General features: G+C 53.6%; 5 protein-coding genes and 1 non-coding gene across 6 annotated transcripts; 2 read left to right on the forward strand and 4 right to left on the reverse strand.

Annotated features, from left to right (window-relative positions):
* Positions 1–518: 518 nt before the first annotated feature.
* BDP55DRAFT_538100 (thioredoxin) lies at positions 519–1,291 on the reverse strand (the record flags this gene model as incomplete). The annotated part of the gene is made up of 3 exons (XM_060567913.1): positions 519–674; positions 738–1,156; positions 1,216–1,291. The coding sequence occupies 3 exons, from the start codon at positions 1,289–1,291 to the stop codon at positions 519–521; spliced, it is 651 nt and encodes a 216-aa protein (XP_060436635.1).
* Positions 1,292–1,625: 334 nt separating this feature from the next.
* BDP55DRAFT_722172 (putative RNA methyltransferase) lies at positions 1,626–2,726 on the forward strand (the record flags this gene model as incomplete). Its single annotated transcript, XM_060578557.1, has 3 exons — positions 1,626–1,649; positions 1,699–1,808; positions 1,865–2,726. The coding sequence occupies 3 exons, from the start codon at positions 1,626–1,628 to the stop codon at positions 2,724–2,726; spliced, it is 996 nt and encodes a 331-aa protein (XP_060436636.1).
* An 845-nt stretch (positions 2,727–3,571) lies between these two features.
* On the reverse strand, positions 3,572–6,239 carry BDP55DRAFT_625149 (glucan 1,3-beta-glucosidase; the record flags this gene model as incomplete). The annotated part of the gene is made up of 6 exons (XM_060571429.1): positions 3,572–3,985; positions 4,040–4,265; positions 4,318–5,276; positions 5,320–5,634; positions 5,757–5,892; positions 5,968–6,239. 6 exons carry the CDS (start codon positions 6,237–6,239, stop codon positions 3,572–3,574), a joined length of 2,322 nt encoding a protein of 773 aa, XP_060436637.1.
* A 2,813-nt stretch (positions 6,240–9,052) lies between these two features.
* BDP55DRAFT_625150 (lipoyl synthase) lies at positions 9,053–10,403 on the reverse strand (the record flags this gene model as incomplete). Its single annotated transcript, XM_060571430.1, has 2 exons — positions 9,053–9,348; positions 9,443–10,403. 2 exons carry the CDS (start codon positions 10,401–10,403, stop codon positions 9,053–9,055), a joined length of 1,257 nt encoding a protein of 418 aa, XP_060436638.1.
* Positions 10,404–12,050: 1,647 nt separating this feature from the next.
* Positions 12,051–12,368, reverse strand: BDP55DRAFT_722175 (uncharacterized protein; the record flags this gene model as incomplete). The annotated part of the gene is made up of 1 exon (XM_060578558.1): positions 12,051–12,368. The coding sequence occupies one exon, from the start codon at positions 12,366–12,368 to the stop codon at positions 12,051–12,053; it is 318 nt and encodes a 105-aa protein (XP_060436639.1).
* A 5,646-nt stretch (positions 12,369–18,014) lies between these two features.
* On the forward strand, positions 18,015–18,097 carry BDP55DRAFT_t1. The gene has a single exon. It is a non-coding gene; the product is annotated as a tRNA-Gln (tRNA).
* Positions 18,098–18,910: the final 813 nt, after the last annotated feature.

Here is an 18,910-nt window from a genome sequence, read left to right on the forward strand (position 1 = left end):
TTATCCAGGCAACAATAAACGATGAATGGATGAAGCAGGAGAGAAATATCGATCAGGCTCTGAGTGATTAGAGACCACTGGAAAAGGTAGTCAGATGTTGGGAGAGGGGTAAGCATGACAAGACCCATCGACAGTGACCCTATTCGCCAGCCTCACGTTGTCTGAAGGCAACTGCGGCCCCGGGCAAGAGCCTGCAGTATGCAGCCCGTGTTCAAAATGGTACTCAGCCCCTGTTACCTTATCTGGTCTGCACTACAGGTGCCAGTTCATCCGGAGAATCAATGGCCGAAAGAGGGACTTCTATTCTACCGGTGAGAAATGGCCGAGAAAGAGGAACGAATCTACTGAAGGCTTAGCATTGATGGATTTGTGGAAGCAGATAAGCAAGCTATTATCGCACGTGAAGACCTCGCAAGTAGGTAATAGTCATTGGAAGGATGCTCATTTTAGTCCAATAAAGCTTTCAAGATGCTCTCAGATACATTTCCCCAAACGCCTTATGCCCATCGTAGATCGAATCACTCATCGCCGCCCAAATCGGCCAAAGTTTTGAAAGCCGGACCCTTCGGCGGCTGTCTCGCGCCGGGGCCAGCGCTCTTTGTGGATTTGACCGTCGGTGGGGGCGGGTTCACGCGATTAAATTGCGACATCTCGGCCGCCTTGTGGGGATCAATCTACCAGTCCGTCAGCAGGCGGTTCTTCTTGCTTCCCTTCGGATCGACTGTGAACCAACGTACCGCGAAGAGGGAAACCAGATACAGCCCAATAAATGTGATGATGTTGCTGAGAATCCCGCGGTAGTGCCACGCAAACGGCCGCTGGAGGCTCGCCCGCGCGGGCTTATCCCCGCCGAGCGTCCGGCCGGGGGTCTTGAATGAGGCCGCTGAGCGACCGCCCTTATCGGGTAGCTTCAACGCATTCTGGATGGCTTGTGTGAGGGCGGGCGGGTTCGCGCCCTTAATGGTCTCGATCGCCTGGCCGCCGTGGAAGATGATGAAGGTGGGCATGGCGCTGACGCCGTGGGTGCGGGCGATGGTGGACTGGTTGTCGACATTAATCTTGCAGAAGGCGACCTTGTTCGGCTTGGAGTGTTCTTTCGCGAGGCGTTCGACGTGCGGTGCGATCTGCTTGCAAGGGCCGCACCAGTCGGCGTAGACTGTCGTAATGTTTGTCAGCGATCTCTCGGATGGACGGACGGCTGCGAGGTGCGCTTACAGTCTGCGATTACGACATTGTTACTGCTGAGGATGCCTTGCCATTGACCGGCAGACTGGATGTTGATAAGACTCATGGCTTCAACGACTTGGTATAAAACAACGAGGGAGATTTGTAGCTTGGACCAAGTGTCACGATGTTGAAAGGAGGCAAGGTGAGCACCTGGGAGACGCCCCGGCGTAGCTGATGGATAGCTCGCGGCCTGGTCCCAGCGGAAAGGTGGCGGGTACCCGAATAGGAAGGCGGGCAGACTCGACTCCGCAGTTCTGCCGGATTTACCCCAGGATTATCGATAGCGGGACCATCACCCAGAAACTTTTTTGGGACGCCGCTAACATTGTGCCGAATTCTTTTTCAAGACGGCATTCCCAGAGTTACTACAAGTACCTGCGCTCCAATTCCCTCCAAAAATGGCCTACGATCAAAGAGCAAAGGTATTGCTGCCACTAAGGACTTTTTCAGACATTAACTAACATGTCGTAGAGGAGAAAGACTGACGACGACAGCTATGTCGACGCTTCGTTCCCGTCAGAAGGCGGTAGCGGCCGCAAGTGGACAATCTCCATTGCCATTCCCAGCAGTGTTCTCGCAGAGTATGTTGACAAATGTCATTCAATGACTTATAGTATAGACACTAACACTTCTTCAGTGCCCTCACAGCCGAGCGCCGCAACTCCGTAGCTGGCCGCATCGCTCGCGCCCTCGCCGTCTTCTCCGTCGACGAGATCGTAATCTTCGACGACAGCCCGACCGAATCCCGCCCCAAGAGCGTCGACACAAAGGCCTACACCGGCGACATCGACCCCTCCCACTTCCTCGAGCACCTCCTCGGCTACCTCGAGGTCCCGCCCTTCATGCGCAAGATGCTCTTCCCACTCCACCCGAACCTGCGCCTCGCCAGTCAGCTCCCCTCCCTCGAGATGCCGCACCACCCCAACCCGGCGGAATGGCTCCCCTACCGCGAAGGCGTTGCCGGCAAGGGAACACCCCGAGGCACCATGATCGATATCGGTCTCAAGGACCAGGTCCTCATTGAGGATGAGGTGCCTCCCAACACCCGCGTGACGCTGTACCACCCGGACCAGAGATCGCAAAAGGCCGAGGCGTGCGACCCGTCGGCGCCGAGGGAGGAGGGCGGTTTCTACTGGGGATACCAGGTCCGACGCGCCAATTCACTGACGGTGCTGTTCACGGAGTGCAAGTACGAGGGCGGTTACGACGTCAGCATCGGTACCTCGGAGCGCGGACGCACACTCTCTGAGGCCTTCCCTAGTGCAGAGCCCCTGGAGTTCAAGCATCTTCTCATTGCGTTTGGTGGACCTAGAGGTATTGAATATGCGGCGTTGAACGACAAGGAGCTCGAGGGTATGGATATGGGTCCTTCAAAGGCCAAGGAGCTGTTTGATCACTGGGTCAACATCCTGCCTGGCCAGGGCAGCCGCAACATCAGGACGGATGAGGCACTCTGGGTTGCGTTGACGAGCATGAGGAGGTTGTGGTATGAGGTCTAGTGCAGCTCTGCGATGTTCAGGGGCGCTGTGTTAGGCCGGCATCTTGACCGAGACATGATACCCATAATAAAAGTTTGATTCCACGCATACTTCCTTTCCTAAGTGGTGTTGCATACTATTCTCAAAACAGAGACTTGCGTCGTCATTGCAGTCATAGCCTCATTGGGCTTTGAATAGCTCACATTACTCTCGATAGACCACAGGAAGATCATGGCGGGCTACTGCCCGAAAATAGGAGAGATCGTTGATGCAACATCGTGGAATATGCCAAACAAACGAAGGAGAAGCCTCCTACCTAGCAGGAACATTTATAAAGTCACGATGAGTTGATTGATCTGGAGCTTCTATGCCGCCTCGTACGGACCGTCATAGGCACCGAAATTGACCTAAGAAACCGTTGCTGGTCCTTCAATAGGAGGCTCTGTCCTGTTGCATCATTTGATCGCTCATTGGGTACATTCGAAGGGGGTTATTCAAATTACTTATATATTCTTTTGCAATCTGCACTGCATTTTTAACTCATGTTGGGGCCGCTTTTGAGTAGTGCGAATTCCTATCATTTTAGGCGATATTAGTCGATCTCGCACTGTCCCATCTATTCGAGGGGAGCAAAAATTGCAGTGACATAAAGTATAATAAGTCGGGATTGGTTGGGATAACGTCAGGAGGGCGCATCTTCTCGAGAGATGAATGAATCTCATGCTGAGACATATGCAATCTACTTTCAGTCTTGTCGGCCCTGACTTTGAACTTGTGCAGCATCATGCAGCGGAAGTAGACTCATCAACAAGATGACAAAAAAGAATTAAGAATATCATTATTGATACAGCCAAGAAGCAAACATCTCAGTGCTGATACAAGGCAATACCAGCCGTGAACCCAGCAATATTATCCTTGTAAAACGCGACATCCTTTCCATACCGCGTTACCATGGCCGTCGTGCCCACAATCTGCAGGTTATAGATATCCAAGTTGTCCGTCGCGGTACAGTTACCAGGCGCATCGCGCACATCCACAATGCGCTGCTGGCACCTCGCTCCCGCGCCGATCTGGCAGCACGCGGTGCTGTAGTTGTTGAAGAAGGAGTAGTGTCCCGCGCCGAACGCGACGACGTTCTGGCTGCCGATGACGCGGAGACCCCACGCCATCTTGCACGGCGGGCCGTTGGGATCGGCGTCCTTGCATTCTGTCTCGAAGTCTGGGTCGTGGTAGCCCTTTACGCGGGGGAAGGGGATCGTGGCTGGCGGGTTGGGTTGGTACTATCGCGGAGAGTCAGTCAAATGTACGAGTTGAGCTCATGAGGGACTACGTACGTAAGGGGTCTCGGACTGGATCTGGCCCATGTAGACGTCCCTGGTCTTGAAGAGCATGTACTGGTAGAGGGTGTGGTGCTCGACGCCGGAGGCAGACAGCCAGATCTTACCGGCGGTAGACTCGATCAGCAGACCACGGCCGTTGTAGATGGTGACCTGCTTGTAGTCGGGATCCTCGAGGTCGTGATCGGCGGTCCAGATCCAGCAGTTCTCCTGCAGAAGTCCACTTTACGATTGTCAGTATGCTATTCACGGGAGAAGAATCAGGCGTAACTCACGAAGCCGGCTTGGTGATGTGCATACTCATCCATGCCGCAATGCAGTTCTTGTCAATAGTATCCGCGGTGACAGTAGCATTAGGCGTGGTAGGGCACTCCTTAAGCTGCTGTTGCGTACCAGCGAATCCTCCGACACGAATATGCACGTCCCACATACCAGACGGCTCACCGACAGTGTTAAGGTTATACTCGATCACCTTGGCACCTGGCGCGGATCCGCGCGTGGACACAATCATGTCAGACCATTCAATCGTTCCGCACTGGCCCGGGATAGCGACCTTGACAACGGGGTGAGGCTTCTCGATATCCTGGAACTTCTCACCGCCACCCATGATGATGGACGCGAGGGCCTCGCCGACGATGCGGGCTCCGGGCGGGATGAAGACGGTGTCGGAGACGTAGTAGGTGCCCGCGTCGACGAAGGCGAGGAGGCCTGCGGCAGGGTTCGAGGCGACGTAGTTGAAGAGGTTGTTCAGGGCCACGGTGTCGTCCGTCACACCGTCACCACGGGCGCCGAATGAACGGGCGGAGATGACGAGGCTTGAGAGGACGTTCTCATAGTGCGGCTTGGAGCGCTCGTAGTACTTTGTCGTGCCGTTGGCGGGGGGTCCGAGGAGGGCTGGGTAGACGGGGAAGTAGCCCGCGTCAGAGCCGGTGTAGTCCGTAGGGCCGGAAGGTGTGTAGATGTGACCCATGGCGAAGCCCTGGGAGATGGTGGCGCTGGACGTTCCTGCGATGATGGTGTTGTTTTTGGGCCCCAAGAGAATGGTCTGGACCTTGGAGAAGGCCACGTTCTCCATCACCAACGTGCCAGCCGTGACGGGGACGGTCACACCGGGCTCTCGGCTGGTGCGGATGGCTGTCTGGGTGTTTACAAACTCAGAGTCGAGGAGAGTGATAGAAGAAGTGCTGTTGTCCTGCATGCGGATGCCGATTCCGCAGTTTTCGACGTAGATGTTCTTGTACGTCCAAACCCCAGTCCCAGAGCTGATTGATAGCCACCTGGGCGTTCCAGAAGCGCATATTCCGAGTAGTGTATTGCTGGTTTCCAAAATTGACGCCGTATTGTCCTCCGTAGAAGTCAAGATCGTTGAGAAGGCCGCCGGAGCCCTCCTCGATGAAGATGCCGACATGCTTGCTCTCCGCGCCCTCGGCGAGGCGGAACACGCAGTTGGTGATGGCAGTAGCTTGCGACGAAGGCCAATGGATTCCAAAGGCAGCAGCAGAGGCAGGAATGGCTGTGGTGTCGAAAACGAGGTTGCGAACTTGTCTGAAGAAGACGTTGGTGGCACCCCAACTGAGACCATTCGCGCCGTACTGTAGATTTTGTTAGTCTTCGGTCCACCACCACAACATTTGACGCGGTTGACTCGTTTGATAACAATCATTCAATCATAAAATTTGATTTAGGGAAGAATGGAAAGAAATCATCAGCATACCGGGTTTCCGTCGAGAAGGCCGAGGGTGGTGTTGGTGGGAAAGTTGGCGGCGGCCTTAATCACCGGGCGATCGGTCGGATCACCAATGATTTGCGTGTAAAAGTAGTCAATAATAGAACCAGAAATGATGTACGTTCTATAACCAGCCGTCAGCTACTTCATTACTTCTCACTGCTTTCTCATTCAATTGAATGCAATTCCAAGGACTCACCCGGGAGGGAAGTAGACAGTAGCAGGCGACGTCGTCTCGCCCTTGCACTTGCCCGGCGCGCACCGCTCACCAGAGCTGATGGCGAGGTTGATCGCCGCGGTATCATCCGTAACGCCGTCGCCCTTTGCGCCAAAGTCCTTTACATTGCGGAAGACCTTGTAGTTCGGGTCCGGGTGATAGGGAGAGATGCCCTGGTGGGCAATGTCTTCCATCCAGTACGCCGCTTTCGCGAGGGTCGCAGCCACGAGCCAGAAGGCGGCTGTGACGCGCATTTTGTCGGTTCGGCGGTTGAGATTTCGGTCGAGTGAGGTGAGAATGATACGATTACGAAAAGTTGTAATGAGTGTGTGGTGAAGAACCAGGTGGGAGCGAGAGACGCTGGTGAGTTTTCAATGAGTGGATGAGTTCGGGACTCGTAGTAGCGATTGTGTAATGAACGTCGTCACTCCCCCTTCTGGACAATAAACCAGCAAGGTGAGAGAGAGCAAGATAATTGAAAAAGATAGGCACGAGCAGGAAAGTCAATCAAGTAATAGAAATAAGGAGTGGCGCGATTCTCAGCAGAATCAAAAGTAAAGGTAATGGACCAAAGCTATAGACATTCAGGGACCCCCAGCAGTGGGACGAACCTTGAGATCGGGTAGATTACTACTCAGCTCTCAGGCCCGGACGTCCCGAGTAAGTGGAAGATGAGTACGAATAGGCGTAAGGGAAGGAAACAAAGTTGACGGAGCGACAAGGGGTGAAAGGGACGACAAGCCCGGGATACTTTATTAGAGTTGGGCTGAAGTGGAGGAGACGAGGTCGACCAAGACGTGGGAGCCGTGGAGCGACGGGTTCAACGCTACTCAGCCTCTCAGGTACCAAGAACCACGCTTTCCCGGGACGTTTTGCCGTTCTTTTGACTGATAGACCAAGAAATTATCACAAAAGGTTCTAAAAAGGGATAGACTGGGGGGGATGAATGTGGGCAGAAAATAAGAGGAAGTGTGTCTCATTTGCTTAGCTTCCCGTAGCTTTTAGTCCTGCCTCACTCCCTCACTCATTCCCCGCGCGCGTCTTACTCAATTCAATTCCTACTTCTTTGGTAGAATATTACCGTACGGATAGATGCGATGTCATGCAGGAAAGAAATGACCATCGGGTGAGCAGGTAATCATGCCGGTCCGGAAAGATTGCCTGCCTCTACAACAATCAGGGGATCTGCTGCATTTCATCCTTTACAATATTCAATCAAGAAGACGCAAAGCTTCCAATATTTATCTCACAAACCAACGCGCTGACGAGGCAGTCATCCGCTAGGCGTTCGCTGGCGTCTCGTGGCTGGCTGTCCACGCCGTTCAGGTACGCGAGACCTCTACAAAGAAAGCAAGCTTCTCACTTGCCGGTATTTTAGTGTAAATCCAGCCTACGGAGTACTTCACCGGCAACCCACGAGGGGGGAAAGTGGACCGTGGAGTGCACTGAAAGGGTGTGCTAAGCCTGTGTGGGATAGGTCGGGGCGGGAAATGATGAATGAGGGGGAAATGAGGGACGCCTCCCGGGACCGTGAACGCGCATCATTATTGCAGGATGCATATGCAGGCTTTGGTGCTGATGATCTGTGGATGATGTTGTGTGGATGAGTGAGTGAGAGGAGTATGAGAGCCTAAGGGGATGGGCATTTCGCAGTGAGAAAGGACCATGAAAAAAGGCTTGTCTTGGTCTGAAGGGAGCCGATGTACGGAGGGGAATTCCACTCATCGCGTGGGAACGAGGGGAGACTGGACGTTGGCCGTTGAGGTGTACCCACACTAGGAGCTGGTGGGCTGCTCTAACGCAATGTAATGTCGATGCTAATTCTTGACCAAGGGCGTTTATGGTCTCGTTTGTTTCAACTTTCGATAATCGCAACTCCTGGACGACGTCGGGGATGAATAGAAAAGGGAACTTCTCGGGAATGCTGACAGGAAACAGGACCAAGCTTTCTCCGGCTAGAAGAAAGGTGACAGGACAGTGCATTGATGCCGGCCGGGGGTGGTCAAGGCGAGCTTTCTCTCCGCCTTACGGGGGGGACACCTCCCTTGACCACTGATGCAGTTGGACCTTGACCGTCCATCGATGCATGAGGGTAGCATCGCTGAGAACCCCAAGCCAACAGCTCCCCCGTATAAATGTTCAGCTGGCAAAGCCAAGATCAAGCAGATATGAGCCGCGTATGCCATCATTCCCAGACGCCCATACTTCAGCATCCCGTCGGCTGTCTGAAGGGGTAAATGTGAACACCAAGAGAAACACAAATGGAAGAGTCCTCCTCCTCGAACACTCGACCGTTAGGTTGAGCTGTCTATTCATTCTCACCCTAGTCCCCGATTCAACACATAGAATAACAGCCCTGCCCGGTGAGTTTGTGAACACGGAACGCGCATCAGGAACGCCGGGAAATTGAAGTTTTCCTTCAAAACCCCCTACTCCTTCTCCCTTCTACCAGCTGAAGATGCGGAAACCCGACAACTCTGAACTTCCCCGATTCCTGCCTCCCAAATCTGATCTTGGCTCAGACAGAGGGTTTCTTGATTGGTATGCGATTGACAGGTACAGCCACAACGGAGACAGCTCGCTTTCATGTCTCACAGCCGGCGGATTCCGGCGATTCACCGGCCGAGTTATGGTCGCACCATTCGGATTGGAAGAGAAGGAAGGAGAGGAAACAAGATCATGTGAAGACACAGAGCTCCTGGTCAATCGTGCGTGGGTTGGATCGCTTGGCCCCTTGGACACGGCACGCATGGAGTAACATGAGACCAAGAATGATTTCAAAGCTCTCAGTGGCCATTGTTGAAGACCACCCGGCACTCGTATATTCTCCTAGGTCTATCAAGCACCTAGACTTTCTTTGAATCTTTAGAAAAGTATACCGCCCGGGGGAAAAGATGCCGATGCCCATGATGAATGAAGTTCCCGTCGTCCAGCCCAAAAATAAACGCCAACCATGCCATCTAAACCCCCTATGACTATTATCCCTCTCATCCCCTATTCTATATCATCACCGTCCTCGCAGATCGTACATCCTCAACCCTTACTCCAAAGAAGACGTCCGCAAGATCTACAACGTCTTGAACCCCTCCTCCAAAGCGACAGTCTGGCCAAGCCTCTCGCTCGCCATACCAGCCTTCTCGCCCGCCCTCTTGCGCAGCACGTTCTCGATAAACGCCTCACCGGCCTTGTAACTGCTCCGCACTAGCGGACCGCTGGCACAGTATAGGAATCCCATATCTAGCGCGCGCTGCTTCCACATCTCGAACTCGTCGGGGGTGACGTACTTCTCGACCTTGAGATGGCGCTTCGTCGGGCGCATGTACTGGCCGAAGGTGACAACGTCGACGTTGGCTTTGCGAAGTTCTGTTTCCCAAATGTTAGCAATTTTCCCAAACTTGCATTCAAATCACGTAGTTTCCCGAGTGAACCCAGTAGAAATGGGGAAAGAAAAACTTACGCCTCAAAGCATCCATAAGCTCCTCCTCCTGCTCACCCAGCCCAAGCATCAAGCTCGTCTTGGTAATCATCTCAGGCTTCACCTCCTTAACCCGCGCAAGCACCTTGATACTCTGCGCAAACGTAGCCCTTCGGTCACGCACATACGGCGTCAGCGCCTCCACCGTCTCGACGTTATGTGCATACACATCCAGCCCGCTCTCCGCCACAATCTTCACCATGTCCAAGTCGCCCATGAAATCGCCCGTCAGCGCCTCAACGAGCAGACTCGGCTTCTTGGCCTTGATCTTGCTAATAGTCTCGGCGAAATGCCGCGCGCCGCCGTCCGCCAGGTCATCGCGGTCGACGGACGTCAGAACAACGTATCCCAACCCCCACCTCGCCAGCGCCTCGGCAGTGTGCTCCGGCTCATGGGGATCCAGCGGCGCCGGGGCGCGGTTGGTCTTTACGCTGCAGAATCGGCATCCGCGCGTACACGTGTCGCCCATAAGCATGATCGTCGCGGTCGCGGCGCTCTTGGAGGAACCGCCCCAGCACTCGGAGATATTGGGGCACTTGGCCTCCTCGCACACCGTATGCAATCCCAGACCGCGCAGATCCTTCTTGATGGACTTGAAGTTCTCGTTGCCAGCAGGGATGGGCGTCTTGAGCCACTCCGGGAGACGGGTGATGGTCTTCTTCTTGCCCGTCGGGCCCGTGACCTCGACGGTGCGGATCTCGTAGGCCTCCGCGTCGGAGAGGGCTGCGGGGTCGCCCTTGCTCGCGATGAAGTCGTCCAGCGACGCGAGGCTCTTGTCCTTGAAGTATGTCGGTCGGCGGGCTTTCGGGGGCTGCGATGCTGCTTCGGATGTTGTGCCGAAGGTGGGAGGGACGGTGGCGAAGGCTCGGGAGCGAGCCGACGAAGCGAGAGCCCTGCGCAGAGGAGGCTGCACGCGGGCAAGAGGTGCCATGGGCGATGGCATTGTGATCAATTGTCGTTTGGCGAGTTTCGTTTGGTTCCCCCTCCAAGTTGCTCGTGTGATTGCAGCAGCCGACGATGTTGTTGGCGAGAAGCTTGGTTGAGAGGTTGATGCGGTCGACAGCTGTGATGGGGCAAAAAAACAGGTCCCAAGAAAATATGACCACTAGAAATTAGGCCCTGCAGCTGGCTACCTTACCCCCCGGTTCCCGGATTGAATCGGCACATCGGGGGGCCGTGATTGAAGCTTGACCAATCAAAACGGGCCAACCGTCTGACAGCGGCAATGCTTATTAAGAAGTCTTATCGAAATGTCGTCGTGCCGGGGCTTTCCGTCCCAACGGTTTCGATTTTCAAGGGCCGAGGGGTCGTTGTCTTACTCGCTTCCCGGTTCTTTCCAATCAAGAGGTGAGGATTGCCAATGCTGTAAGGGATTACGAACCGAACTCTTTCGTCCCTAGTCACTTCCTGTGTTATAAGAATGCAAGGATTTGATGGGAACAGAGCATTAGGCTTATGTCAATGAATTCGTCAACTATGCTACCAGTAAATGCCTCTCCGCAAGTCCTTAAAACTCCTTTCAATGGCCTCCAAGCCCCCCTCGCAAGGCATAGTCGGAGACGACTATGCCATCATTCAATCAAAAACGTCGTCAGTCCGAAAGCATCAAAGCAAATCAATCCATCGCCTCCTCCTACCGAGCGGGTAATGTCAGACAACCCAAGCAAGCGAAAGCCAAAGTTGACCCTTGGATAATGGCAACTTCAGAAGTGCTGCTTGGTATGTCCAACCCCGGCCGGCAACCATACAGCAATAGGGGTATCAACAACTCGAAGAAGAGTGAAACTTTTGTTCCATCACGAGAACTCCAGTAAATCCCTAAATCATCCATCCTGATCATTTCCGTCTTGAATCCTCCCTTGAGAAAGACGTTGCGAAAGATCTCATAAATATCATTTCCAGCCAGCAAGCACACCTGCAGCAACATCAGTGCCTAGCCAGGGACAGCCTGAGAACTGCCAAGCGAGGAATGACTCAGTCACACCCCCAACAAGCCTCGTCAGTCTACAGCACCAGACTGGCGGTAATGTTGGAGATAACCCAGGCTGATCAAGGCCAATGACGTGTATGAAGGGCAGATCGACCTCGCATTCCACGCGACCTTTGTGCTGCTGGGGAAGAATCGAAACATTAAAACATGAGGTGACAAGCCGTTCACCACCCATAAAGAAAGGCGGCGGACAGGTTATGTCGTTTGAAGTGAGAGTGAAAAAAGGTTGATCGCTGTCAAGTAGCCCCAGTTGACTAGCGTGTCAGTTCCTTTCCTGCAGGATGGCGATGCAAGCGTCGCACATGGTTGGTGTCGAAGAGGAATAGGATATAGTGTGTGCCGTCAACTCAAGTGGTGTCCCGATTCTCAAGGTCGTAAGGGTCGTAAGAATAGGCCGCGCTCACATCGGTAGCGATAGTGCGCCGAACCAGGGTTGGGGGCGATGACAAAAGAGAAGGCTGAAAAGATGTCGCATCGAAGAGTTCGGTGTGGCAGTGAGACGCAGTTGGCAACATCCTTCCAACCACATCGCAACTCCTAATCCATCCTCCATTTCCTCGAAATCCCACACCTCCATCTAGCGCATCCAGCGATACCGCTTTACAACAAGACAGCAGCGACCATACCAGCGACACCGGCGAAAGCCAGGTTACCAGCGTTAAGAGCGGCGCCGGCGTTGGCTTTTGAGGTGGTTGCAGCGGTGGCCGCGGCAGTGGCAGAAGCGACGACGGAGCCGGTCGGCTTGAACGTCGCAGTACTGTTGCCGGTGCCGTAGGTCATGGTGGTGGTATGCGCGCGCTCCAGAGTGATGGTCTTGGTCTGGGTAGCGGTGGAAGTAACCGTCGTCGTGTCGCCGCTCGAGGTCTGGGCCAGTGCCAAGACGGGCAAGAAAGCAGCGAGAATGGTGGTGACCTTCATCGTGTCTATAAGTGGTGTTTTTTTGTAGTTGTACTGGTCAACTGCCGAAGCCTGATAAGTAAAGGCTGACTCGAATGTGTATTTGTGCGTCGGAAGTAATCCGTTCAACACTAAGAAGCGTATGCTTGATGTTGGGTCTTTCAAAGATCGTGGTGTAAGTCGTACTGCTTGACTAAATTCTCAGTACGAGATGGAACAGCCAGATGTTTATATGTATTGGTGTTTGCTGTTGTGTCTAAGCCAGGGCAGTGAGTGGTTTTGGCGGGGAGCGCTTGTTGTTGGTTTGCGACAAGATGGCGTCTGTCCGTGGATGTAAATAGGAATGAGTGTTAGTCCGAATACTTCGAGTAGTTCAGGTTTGGTGATGTTTGTTTCAACGACTGTGCGTGAAGCGAAAGAAGGATGAAGCAGCAGGAGACTTTGCCAACGAAGTCTGTGGGTAATGGATCGGGGGGGGAGTGGTTTGAATAAGAGGATGCTGGAGAGAGGACCCAGACTGACGAGAAGTGGGAAAAGACGTGGGTTTTGGATGTGGGGAGACAAGCGACGGGGGAGGCGGATCAGGCGAGGGTTACGGATGCAAGCGTCGGGTGGAAATGAGCGACGACGATGAGGTACTCCGTACCTTTCCCTGGGGGCCTGGCAACCTGGGAGTCTTGGAGATGACGACCCTCAGGGCCTCATCCCCGTGACTGTGAGGTGACTGGCAGGGGCGACGACGATGCAGGCGCCGACAGGGGAGGCGCTCACACCCAAAATGAAAGCCAAGCCCGGCCCACGAAAGAGGTGGAGGAAGGAGAGGGCGTTAGCTGTGGTCCGTGAGCTTGTGAGAGGGCAAGAGATGGACGTGCTCGGCCCTACCTTCCCTGTCCTGTTCTGCTTGTTCTTTCCCGTCCCAAATGGAAAGCCCCGATGTATCCCGGGGAAGGAGTAGGTAAGAAGAGACGGTAAGTACGGCTGGGACGGGACAGTGACACAGGAGGGAAAAGGAGATGAGATGCTTGCTGTGGTGCGAGTCGCAAGTCGGACCGCGTCTGCCATTGAGAGTCTGCAAAAACCAACCAAATCATTGCAACGGAGGCCATCATCACTCGGCCGGCGAGGTATCGCAAATGTAGCTGCAAGGTACCCGTGTCCAAGGTTTCTCTGTTCAACCCTGTTGGCCATGCTTCAAGCCCACCTTCCTCCAGGATGCTCCAAGTACTGTAGACATTTCTGCCCGCCAAGATTGAACGATCATGGTTTGTACACGCGACTATCCATATGCAGGCTCAATATGCAGGCAGGGGTCTGGATCTTCGCGGGAAATTAAGGCGCAAAAGCACAGCATTGCGTTCGCTGGCAGTCGACCACGTTACCTTGCGCCTTGCCTTGGTGCGCTTTGTGAATGGCTGAAGTGCAAAGGCAAATGGATAATTGTGCAAACAACCAACCGCCAGCTATTCATCACGCCAGCAACGACGGATCGGCAGGGCGTCGATTGGAAGCCGTTCGTTGTTTGCCCTGACGCAGTGACAGCTCTTTTCTTAGAGGTCTTGTGTGATCCTGACGCGGGCTGAGCACGATCCGCAAGTCTCAAGAGCCAGCAATAGAAGCAGAAACCCAGAATAAGCAACATCCGTCGCGGGGCGATGACAAGCGGCGCCATGAATAGCGCCATTGTTGTCTGCTTCTTATTCTTCCTCTTGATTCCAGATGGTCCGACTCCTGAGAAGTCGTTCGGCCGAGCTAAGACGGAAACACTACCTTGTGCCGAGACAAGTCCAACGGTCCATCATTCGGTTTGCTTATTCTTATTGTCAAAGACAAAAATGAGCCGGGCCTACAGTGAGGAGGAAGAGAGAAAGGCATTGTCGCCAGCCGCAAACGGGCTTAGTAGACGGGGATTGTTCGTACAATGCTCTGTATCGGGGCGAAATAGCGGCAGCATTATTGAAGCGTAAAATGGCATAATTTACACCTCGTCATTTGGATCCCCTCCCAATTATCACACATAATGCCGGGAATTGGGTGAAATGGGTGGCACGCGAGGAAAGAAGAGCGCGAATTGTCCATACCCGATCCAGCAACAATGTGAGTGGGCTTTTCATAAAAGGTTGAACTGCACAATTTCCCCGAACCACCAACACCTGGTGATTGGTCTGTCTCGCGGTAGCAGCGGGGCCAAGCTGGTGAGACTTACTACCGGTACGTAAGGCTTCTCTTCTCGTCTCGCGGCTGGCCAGCTCGTTCCTGCATTTCGAAGAGAAAATGGTTCCTGACGCTAAGCCCTGGATGGTCAGCTCAGTGTGTCTCGTGCGCTCTGACTGGCCGGGGGTGCCTGAGTGCCTGCAGCCAGTTGGTTGGTTGGTTCTTGGGTGGAGACTCAGGGAGAGAAGAGTTACATACTGCGTAGAGAGGGACGGGAGAGAAAGAAGAGTTTGCCGTCAGTGCGGCATTTTGGGAGATGGAAGGAATTGAGCAAGTTGGGAAGCCACTGAGGAAGTCACTTCCAGTCGGGGCAGTCAGCAAGGACTCACCCTGGTTGCCTCCCTGGGTTTCTTCCTAAAAGTCGAGTGTCAAATCTTAGAATTCTCTCCTTCCTTCCCAGAACGTTCGTCCGACGGTCTGTGCAGTCGCAACAAGTCGCAGTTGCTCATCGCCCGGGAAATGTCATCATCCTTTCATCCCTATTCCCCGTTCAGATCACTTGCGGAGAAGCCACTTCTAGTGTCAATCCCTCTTTCTTAATTTCACTGACCTGCGCCGCTACAGCCTACGGATGCTCTTCGTCCGGGGAGAAAGGTCAATTTGAATTCAATCTCGCAGCTCGTAGCTCGCAGCCGGCAACCTTTCCATCGTGAAGCTTGAGCCGACCGTCGATGGTAACCAGCAGCAACACAACCCGGGCACAATCGTCTCATGTGTCTCGGTCCCATCTTTGTCTCTCCGTCCAAACTCGCACTTCGACGACAATCAAACTTGGGGGCTGCAGCTGCAACCGCAAATCCTCGGATGAAACCCGAAATCCTCCCCCACCGACATGTCCACCAACATGGACCAACCTGAACTTCTGGAGATCACGTCGGAGATCATTGATTTCGGGGCCCCAGCAATGCTGTGAAGTTCTCAAGTGGGAGACTCCCTTGTCGCAAGAGACCTGCGATTGGCTTTGAATAATGGACCATGAGCATCGCCTAGATCCTAACGTTGCTTGACATGGGAGTCTTGACTCTGGATGTGGACGGCCCGAGCTGTCCTCCCACTTCGCGCATCGCTCGCACTAATTAGAACCTCGACCGTCGTCGCGTCTCCCCCTCCCCATCGGGCCATCACCCCTATCCGTCGCAACTTAGGCACAAGCTGCAAGGACTTCAGCAGGCCCTCGTCGCAACAGGGCCATCGTGACTCCTCTTTCGTGCCACCAAACCGTCACCAGTGTCTGCGGAAACTGCTCATTCAGACGCACAATAACCGGCCGCTATCCCGTACACGTTGCTTCCCGGTGCTTCGCTGCCACAACGTGAAACTTGACTTTGTGCAGCTATTGAGAGGGGCTTCCGGGCGCTTACATACTACGCGTTGAGGGTCTGCGAGCAAACCATTTGGTCAAAGTCTTCCAGGGCTGAATCGTCTAGGCCGCTCACAAGGCCTACGGAGACCCGCGACTGCCACCACAGCGACCAGCGAGAAGACTCTTCCTAAGACTTGAGTACGGACACAGAGAATTCTCTGCTGTGAATCCTGCGTATCAAGGCTGAAAACTCGCGGTAAGCGCGCAGACTCCAGTGCTAAACCGAGATAGGGGACACTCAAGCCCACCTCACTGGGGATTTGTTTCTTCTCCCAATGTCCAAAATATTGTCCATTCATTCCGCCTTCTCCCGGGCCTGATCTTGACCTCTACGACCTAGCAAACGTCTCTTGGCAAGACATTTCGACGGTTACTCTGGCCCTTCAACAGACCGAAAAGGGGGCAAAAGAAGAAAATTCAGAGTTGTTACACGCCACCGAGCGCAAGAATGAGACGTTACGATAGACTTGGACAGCTTCCAACGGGTTTTTTTTTTTCCGGTGGGTCGAGGATCAACGGTGCGTCGCAGCGCCGGCGCTTTGCGGACACCAATCGTTTTCGCTGATGTGACCTTTGTTGGTCTTGGGCCTTCAATCTCCCTTTGGCCTATTGTTCTCAACTTACCTCTACAGGAGAACCCGTCCTCTAAGCTGCACGCTCGCTAGCAGCAGTGTCAGCTGTGGTACGCGAACTTGAATACCATGCAGTCTTTACCTCGTAACAAGTCTCGGACTCTTCGTCATAACGACCACATGCAGCGGCCTGCAGCCCGTATGGCTATGCGCAACGTACGTTGCCGCTGCGTCCTTGGCATTTGAATCCCAATCGCACTGCACGCACAATGACCTGCAGCACAGCAAAACTACCTTGAGCCAGGCTGCAATCTTCCTGGAGCCGTGAGAGCATCTTCCAACACTGGTCGATTCACAAGAGATTGCTCTCCCTCAGACTCCCTGTGCCTCAAGGGCAACCTCGACTCGTGGCTATCCACACTGGCACAGCATGATGTTGCTGTTCGAGTGGGAACACAGCCATGTAGACTACTACGTACGGTCAAGAGACGACAAATCCATAGATTTCATGGGTACCAATTAGGGGACCTTCTCCTAGACGAACATTCCTCCCATTAACTTGATGCGAAGCGATGTCCGGAGCCCCGCCCCCGTCTCCCGATCCTTGGGCCGATTACCCAGCTACCAGCGGCAGGTTTCCTCGTCAGCGTCGTCATTAACCATCGTCGGCATGACTGTCAGACTGATTACTCCGTAAAGTGACTAGAGTCACTAGACAACCTATGGACCGTGCTCCAAGGATGGCCCCCAAGTGGAATTCGGTTGGCAAAAGTAGTGTTCATGCAGCTGCCTCTAGAATGTCATCCGAGCCACTGGGTTGAGAAATATCGACAGTCTTGGGAAGACAGCTGGAAAGGTATCCGTGTTGGCAAGCAAGCAGTTGGATCACAGATGTCCAAAAGTCAATGTGTCTCCGTTGCTGCTGGGCTCCCAGGCGGTGTCCGATCTTGACATCCGATGAAACAAAGGCCGTTCATCTATCGGCTGCGTTTTGAAACGGAGCACATGGTTCATCTGAGCGTGCACTCATTTCCAAACCCTTGGGGCTAGTGACGAACATGGGCTGGCACCAGACCCTGCATCTACGGATTGGCAAACAAACGTGTGCATCTGTGCATAGCAAGCTCAGACGACGCGTTCGAATTTCTGGAAACGTCGGGACCGAAACGATCTCGATACCGCCGATGATGCAAGTTGCAACCAGGAGCTCCTCCGCTTGTCGTTGTGCTGAGCGCTTGGGATATTGACGCACGGCAGTTTCGTTGTCTTCCGGGCACCTCCGCTGCCCTGCGCTGTCAACATGCAGCTCCCCAAATTCTCTTCACTTTCCCCACCAGTTCTTTCCATCAATCGACGCACTCAGTGAAGAGCAATGAGTAGGGCACTGCTCCAACTCAACTTGCGATGCCAAACTTGGACCATCAGCCCAATGATTGCCGCGCTGGAGGGCTACGGCCATTGTCCAGGATTCTCAATCCCACTCAGAGCTGCGACGATCAGCGCAACAGATTAGCTCACACCGGTCTATTAGTCTAGTTGGTTAGGACGTCGGATTCTGATTGTCGGAATTTCCGTAGGCCCAGGTTCGAATCCTGGATGGACCTCATCTTTTGCTACATGCTTTTTGATATCACCGAATCGACTTGCTTTTGGCTCATATTAAGGATGGTGCATTGCTCTTGGAATAAGAACGTTCGTCCTTGTCCCGCAAGCCCCCATCTACCCCTCAACAGATGGTGGTTTGTGGTGATGTCGCGAGAGGGATTCGTTCAAGCCTGGCCAAATGCTCTTATTCGCATGCCTGGGCCACGATCAGATTCCCTTGTTAACCAAGAAACCACAAATTTAGCACCGATCTGAAAATGATCAAATACATCAGGAACAATTTCATTGCATCAACTACAGACACCAGTGACGTCGTTTACTAGTAGTTATGAGGCTTCACCTCAGCAAGCTGGAGATCCAGTACAGTTGGCTCTGGATCCTAAAATGGATAAATAACGTGCGCTCTTTGATTGTGGTAACAGGGAGGCTCGAACTATAGCGCACTCAGAACTCTCATTCATACCTTAATAGTAGCAACAACACACATAAGCCCCTCAATCTAGACTAACGGTAGTACGATCTACCACAAGGAACACAGAACCGGTGACCTTGCTTTGCGGTCCGACCACAGCCACGCATACAAAGTCCCGAACGATGAATGCTGCCTGCGTGTATTTGCTGGCCGCAAGGGCTGCAGAAACGATGGCCGGGTAAGGCAGGAGCGATGTGGCATCGCAGACAGGCGGACATGATGGCCTCGAACTCGCGTGTAGTCGTGTATCTATGAACCGTGTTAGCTTGAAAGTGAAAAACATGGGGAGCTTAGAGGATGAAGAATAGGTGGCGCGTGGTGAAGTCTTACTAACTTTCGG

Source organism: Colletotrichum godetiae, assembly GCF_030913485.1.
Source record: "Colletotrichum godetiae strain CBS 193.32 chromosome Unknown BDP55scaffold_1, whole genome shotgun sequence".
Lineage (NCBI taxonomy): Eukaryota > Fungi > Ascomycota > Sordariomycetes > Glomerellales > Glomerellaceae > Colletotrichum > Colletotrichum godetiae.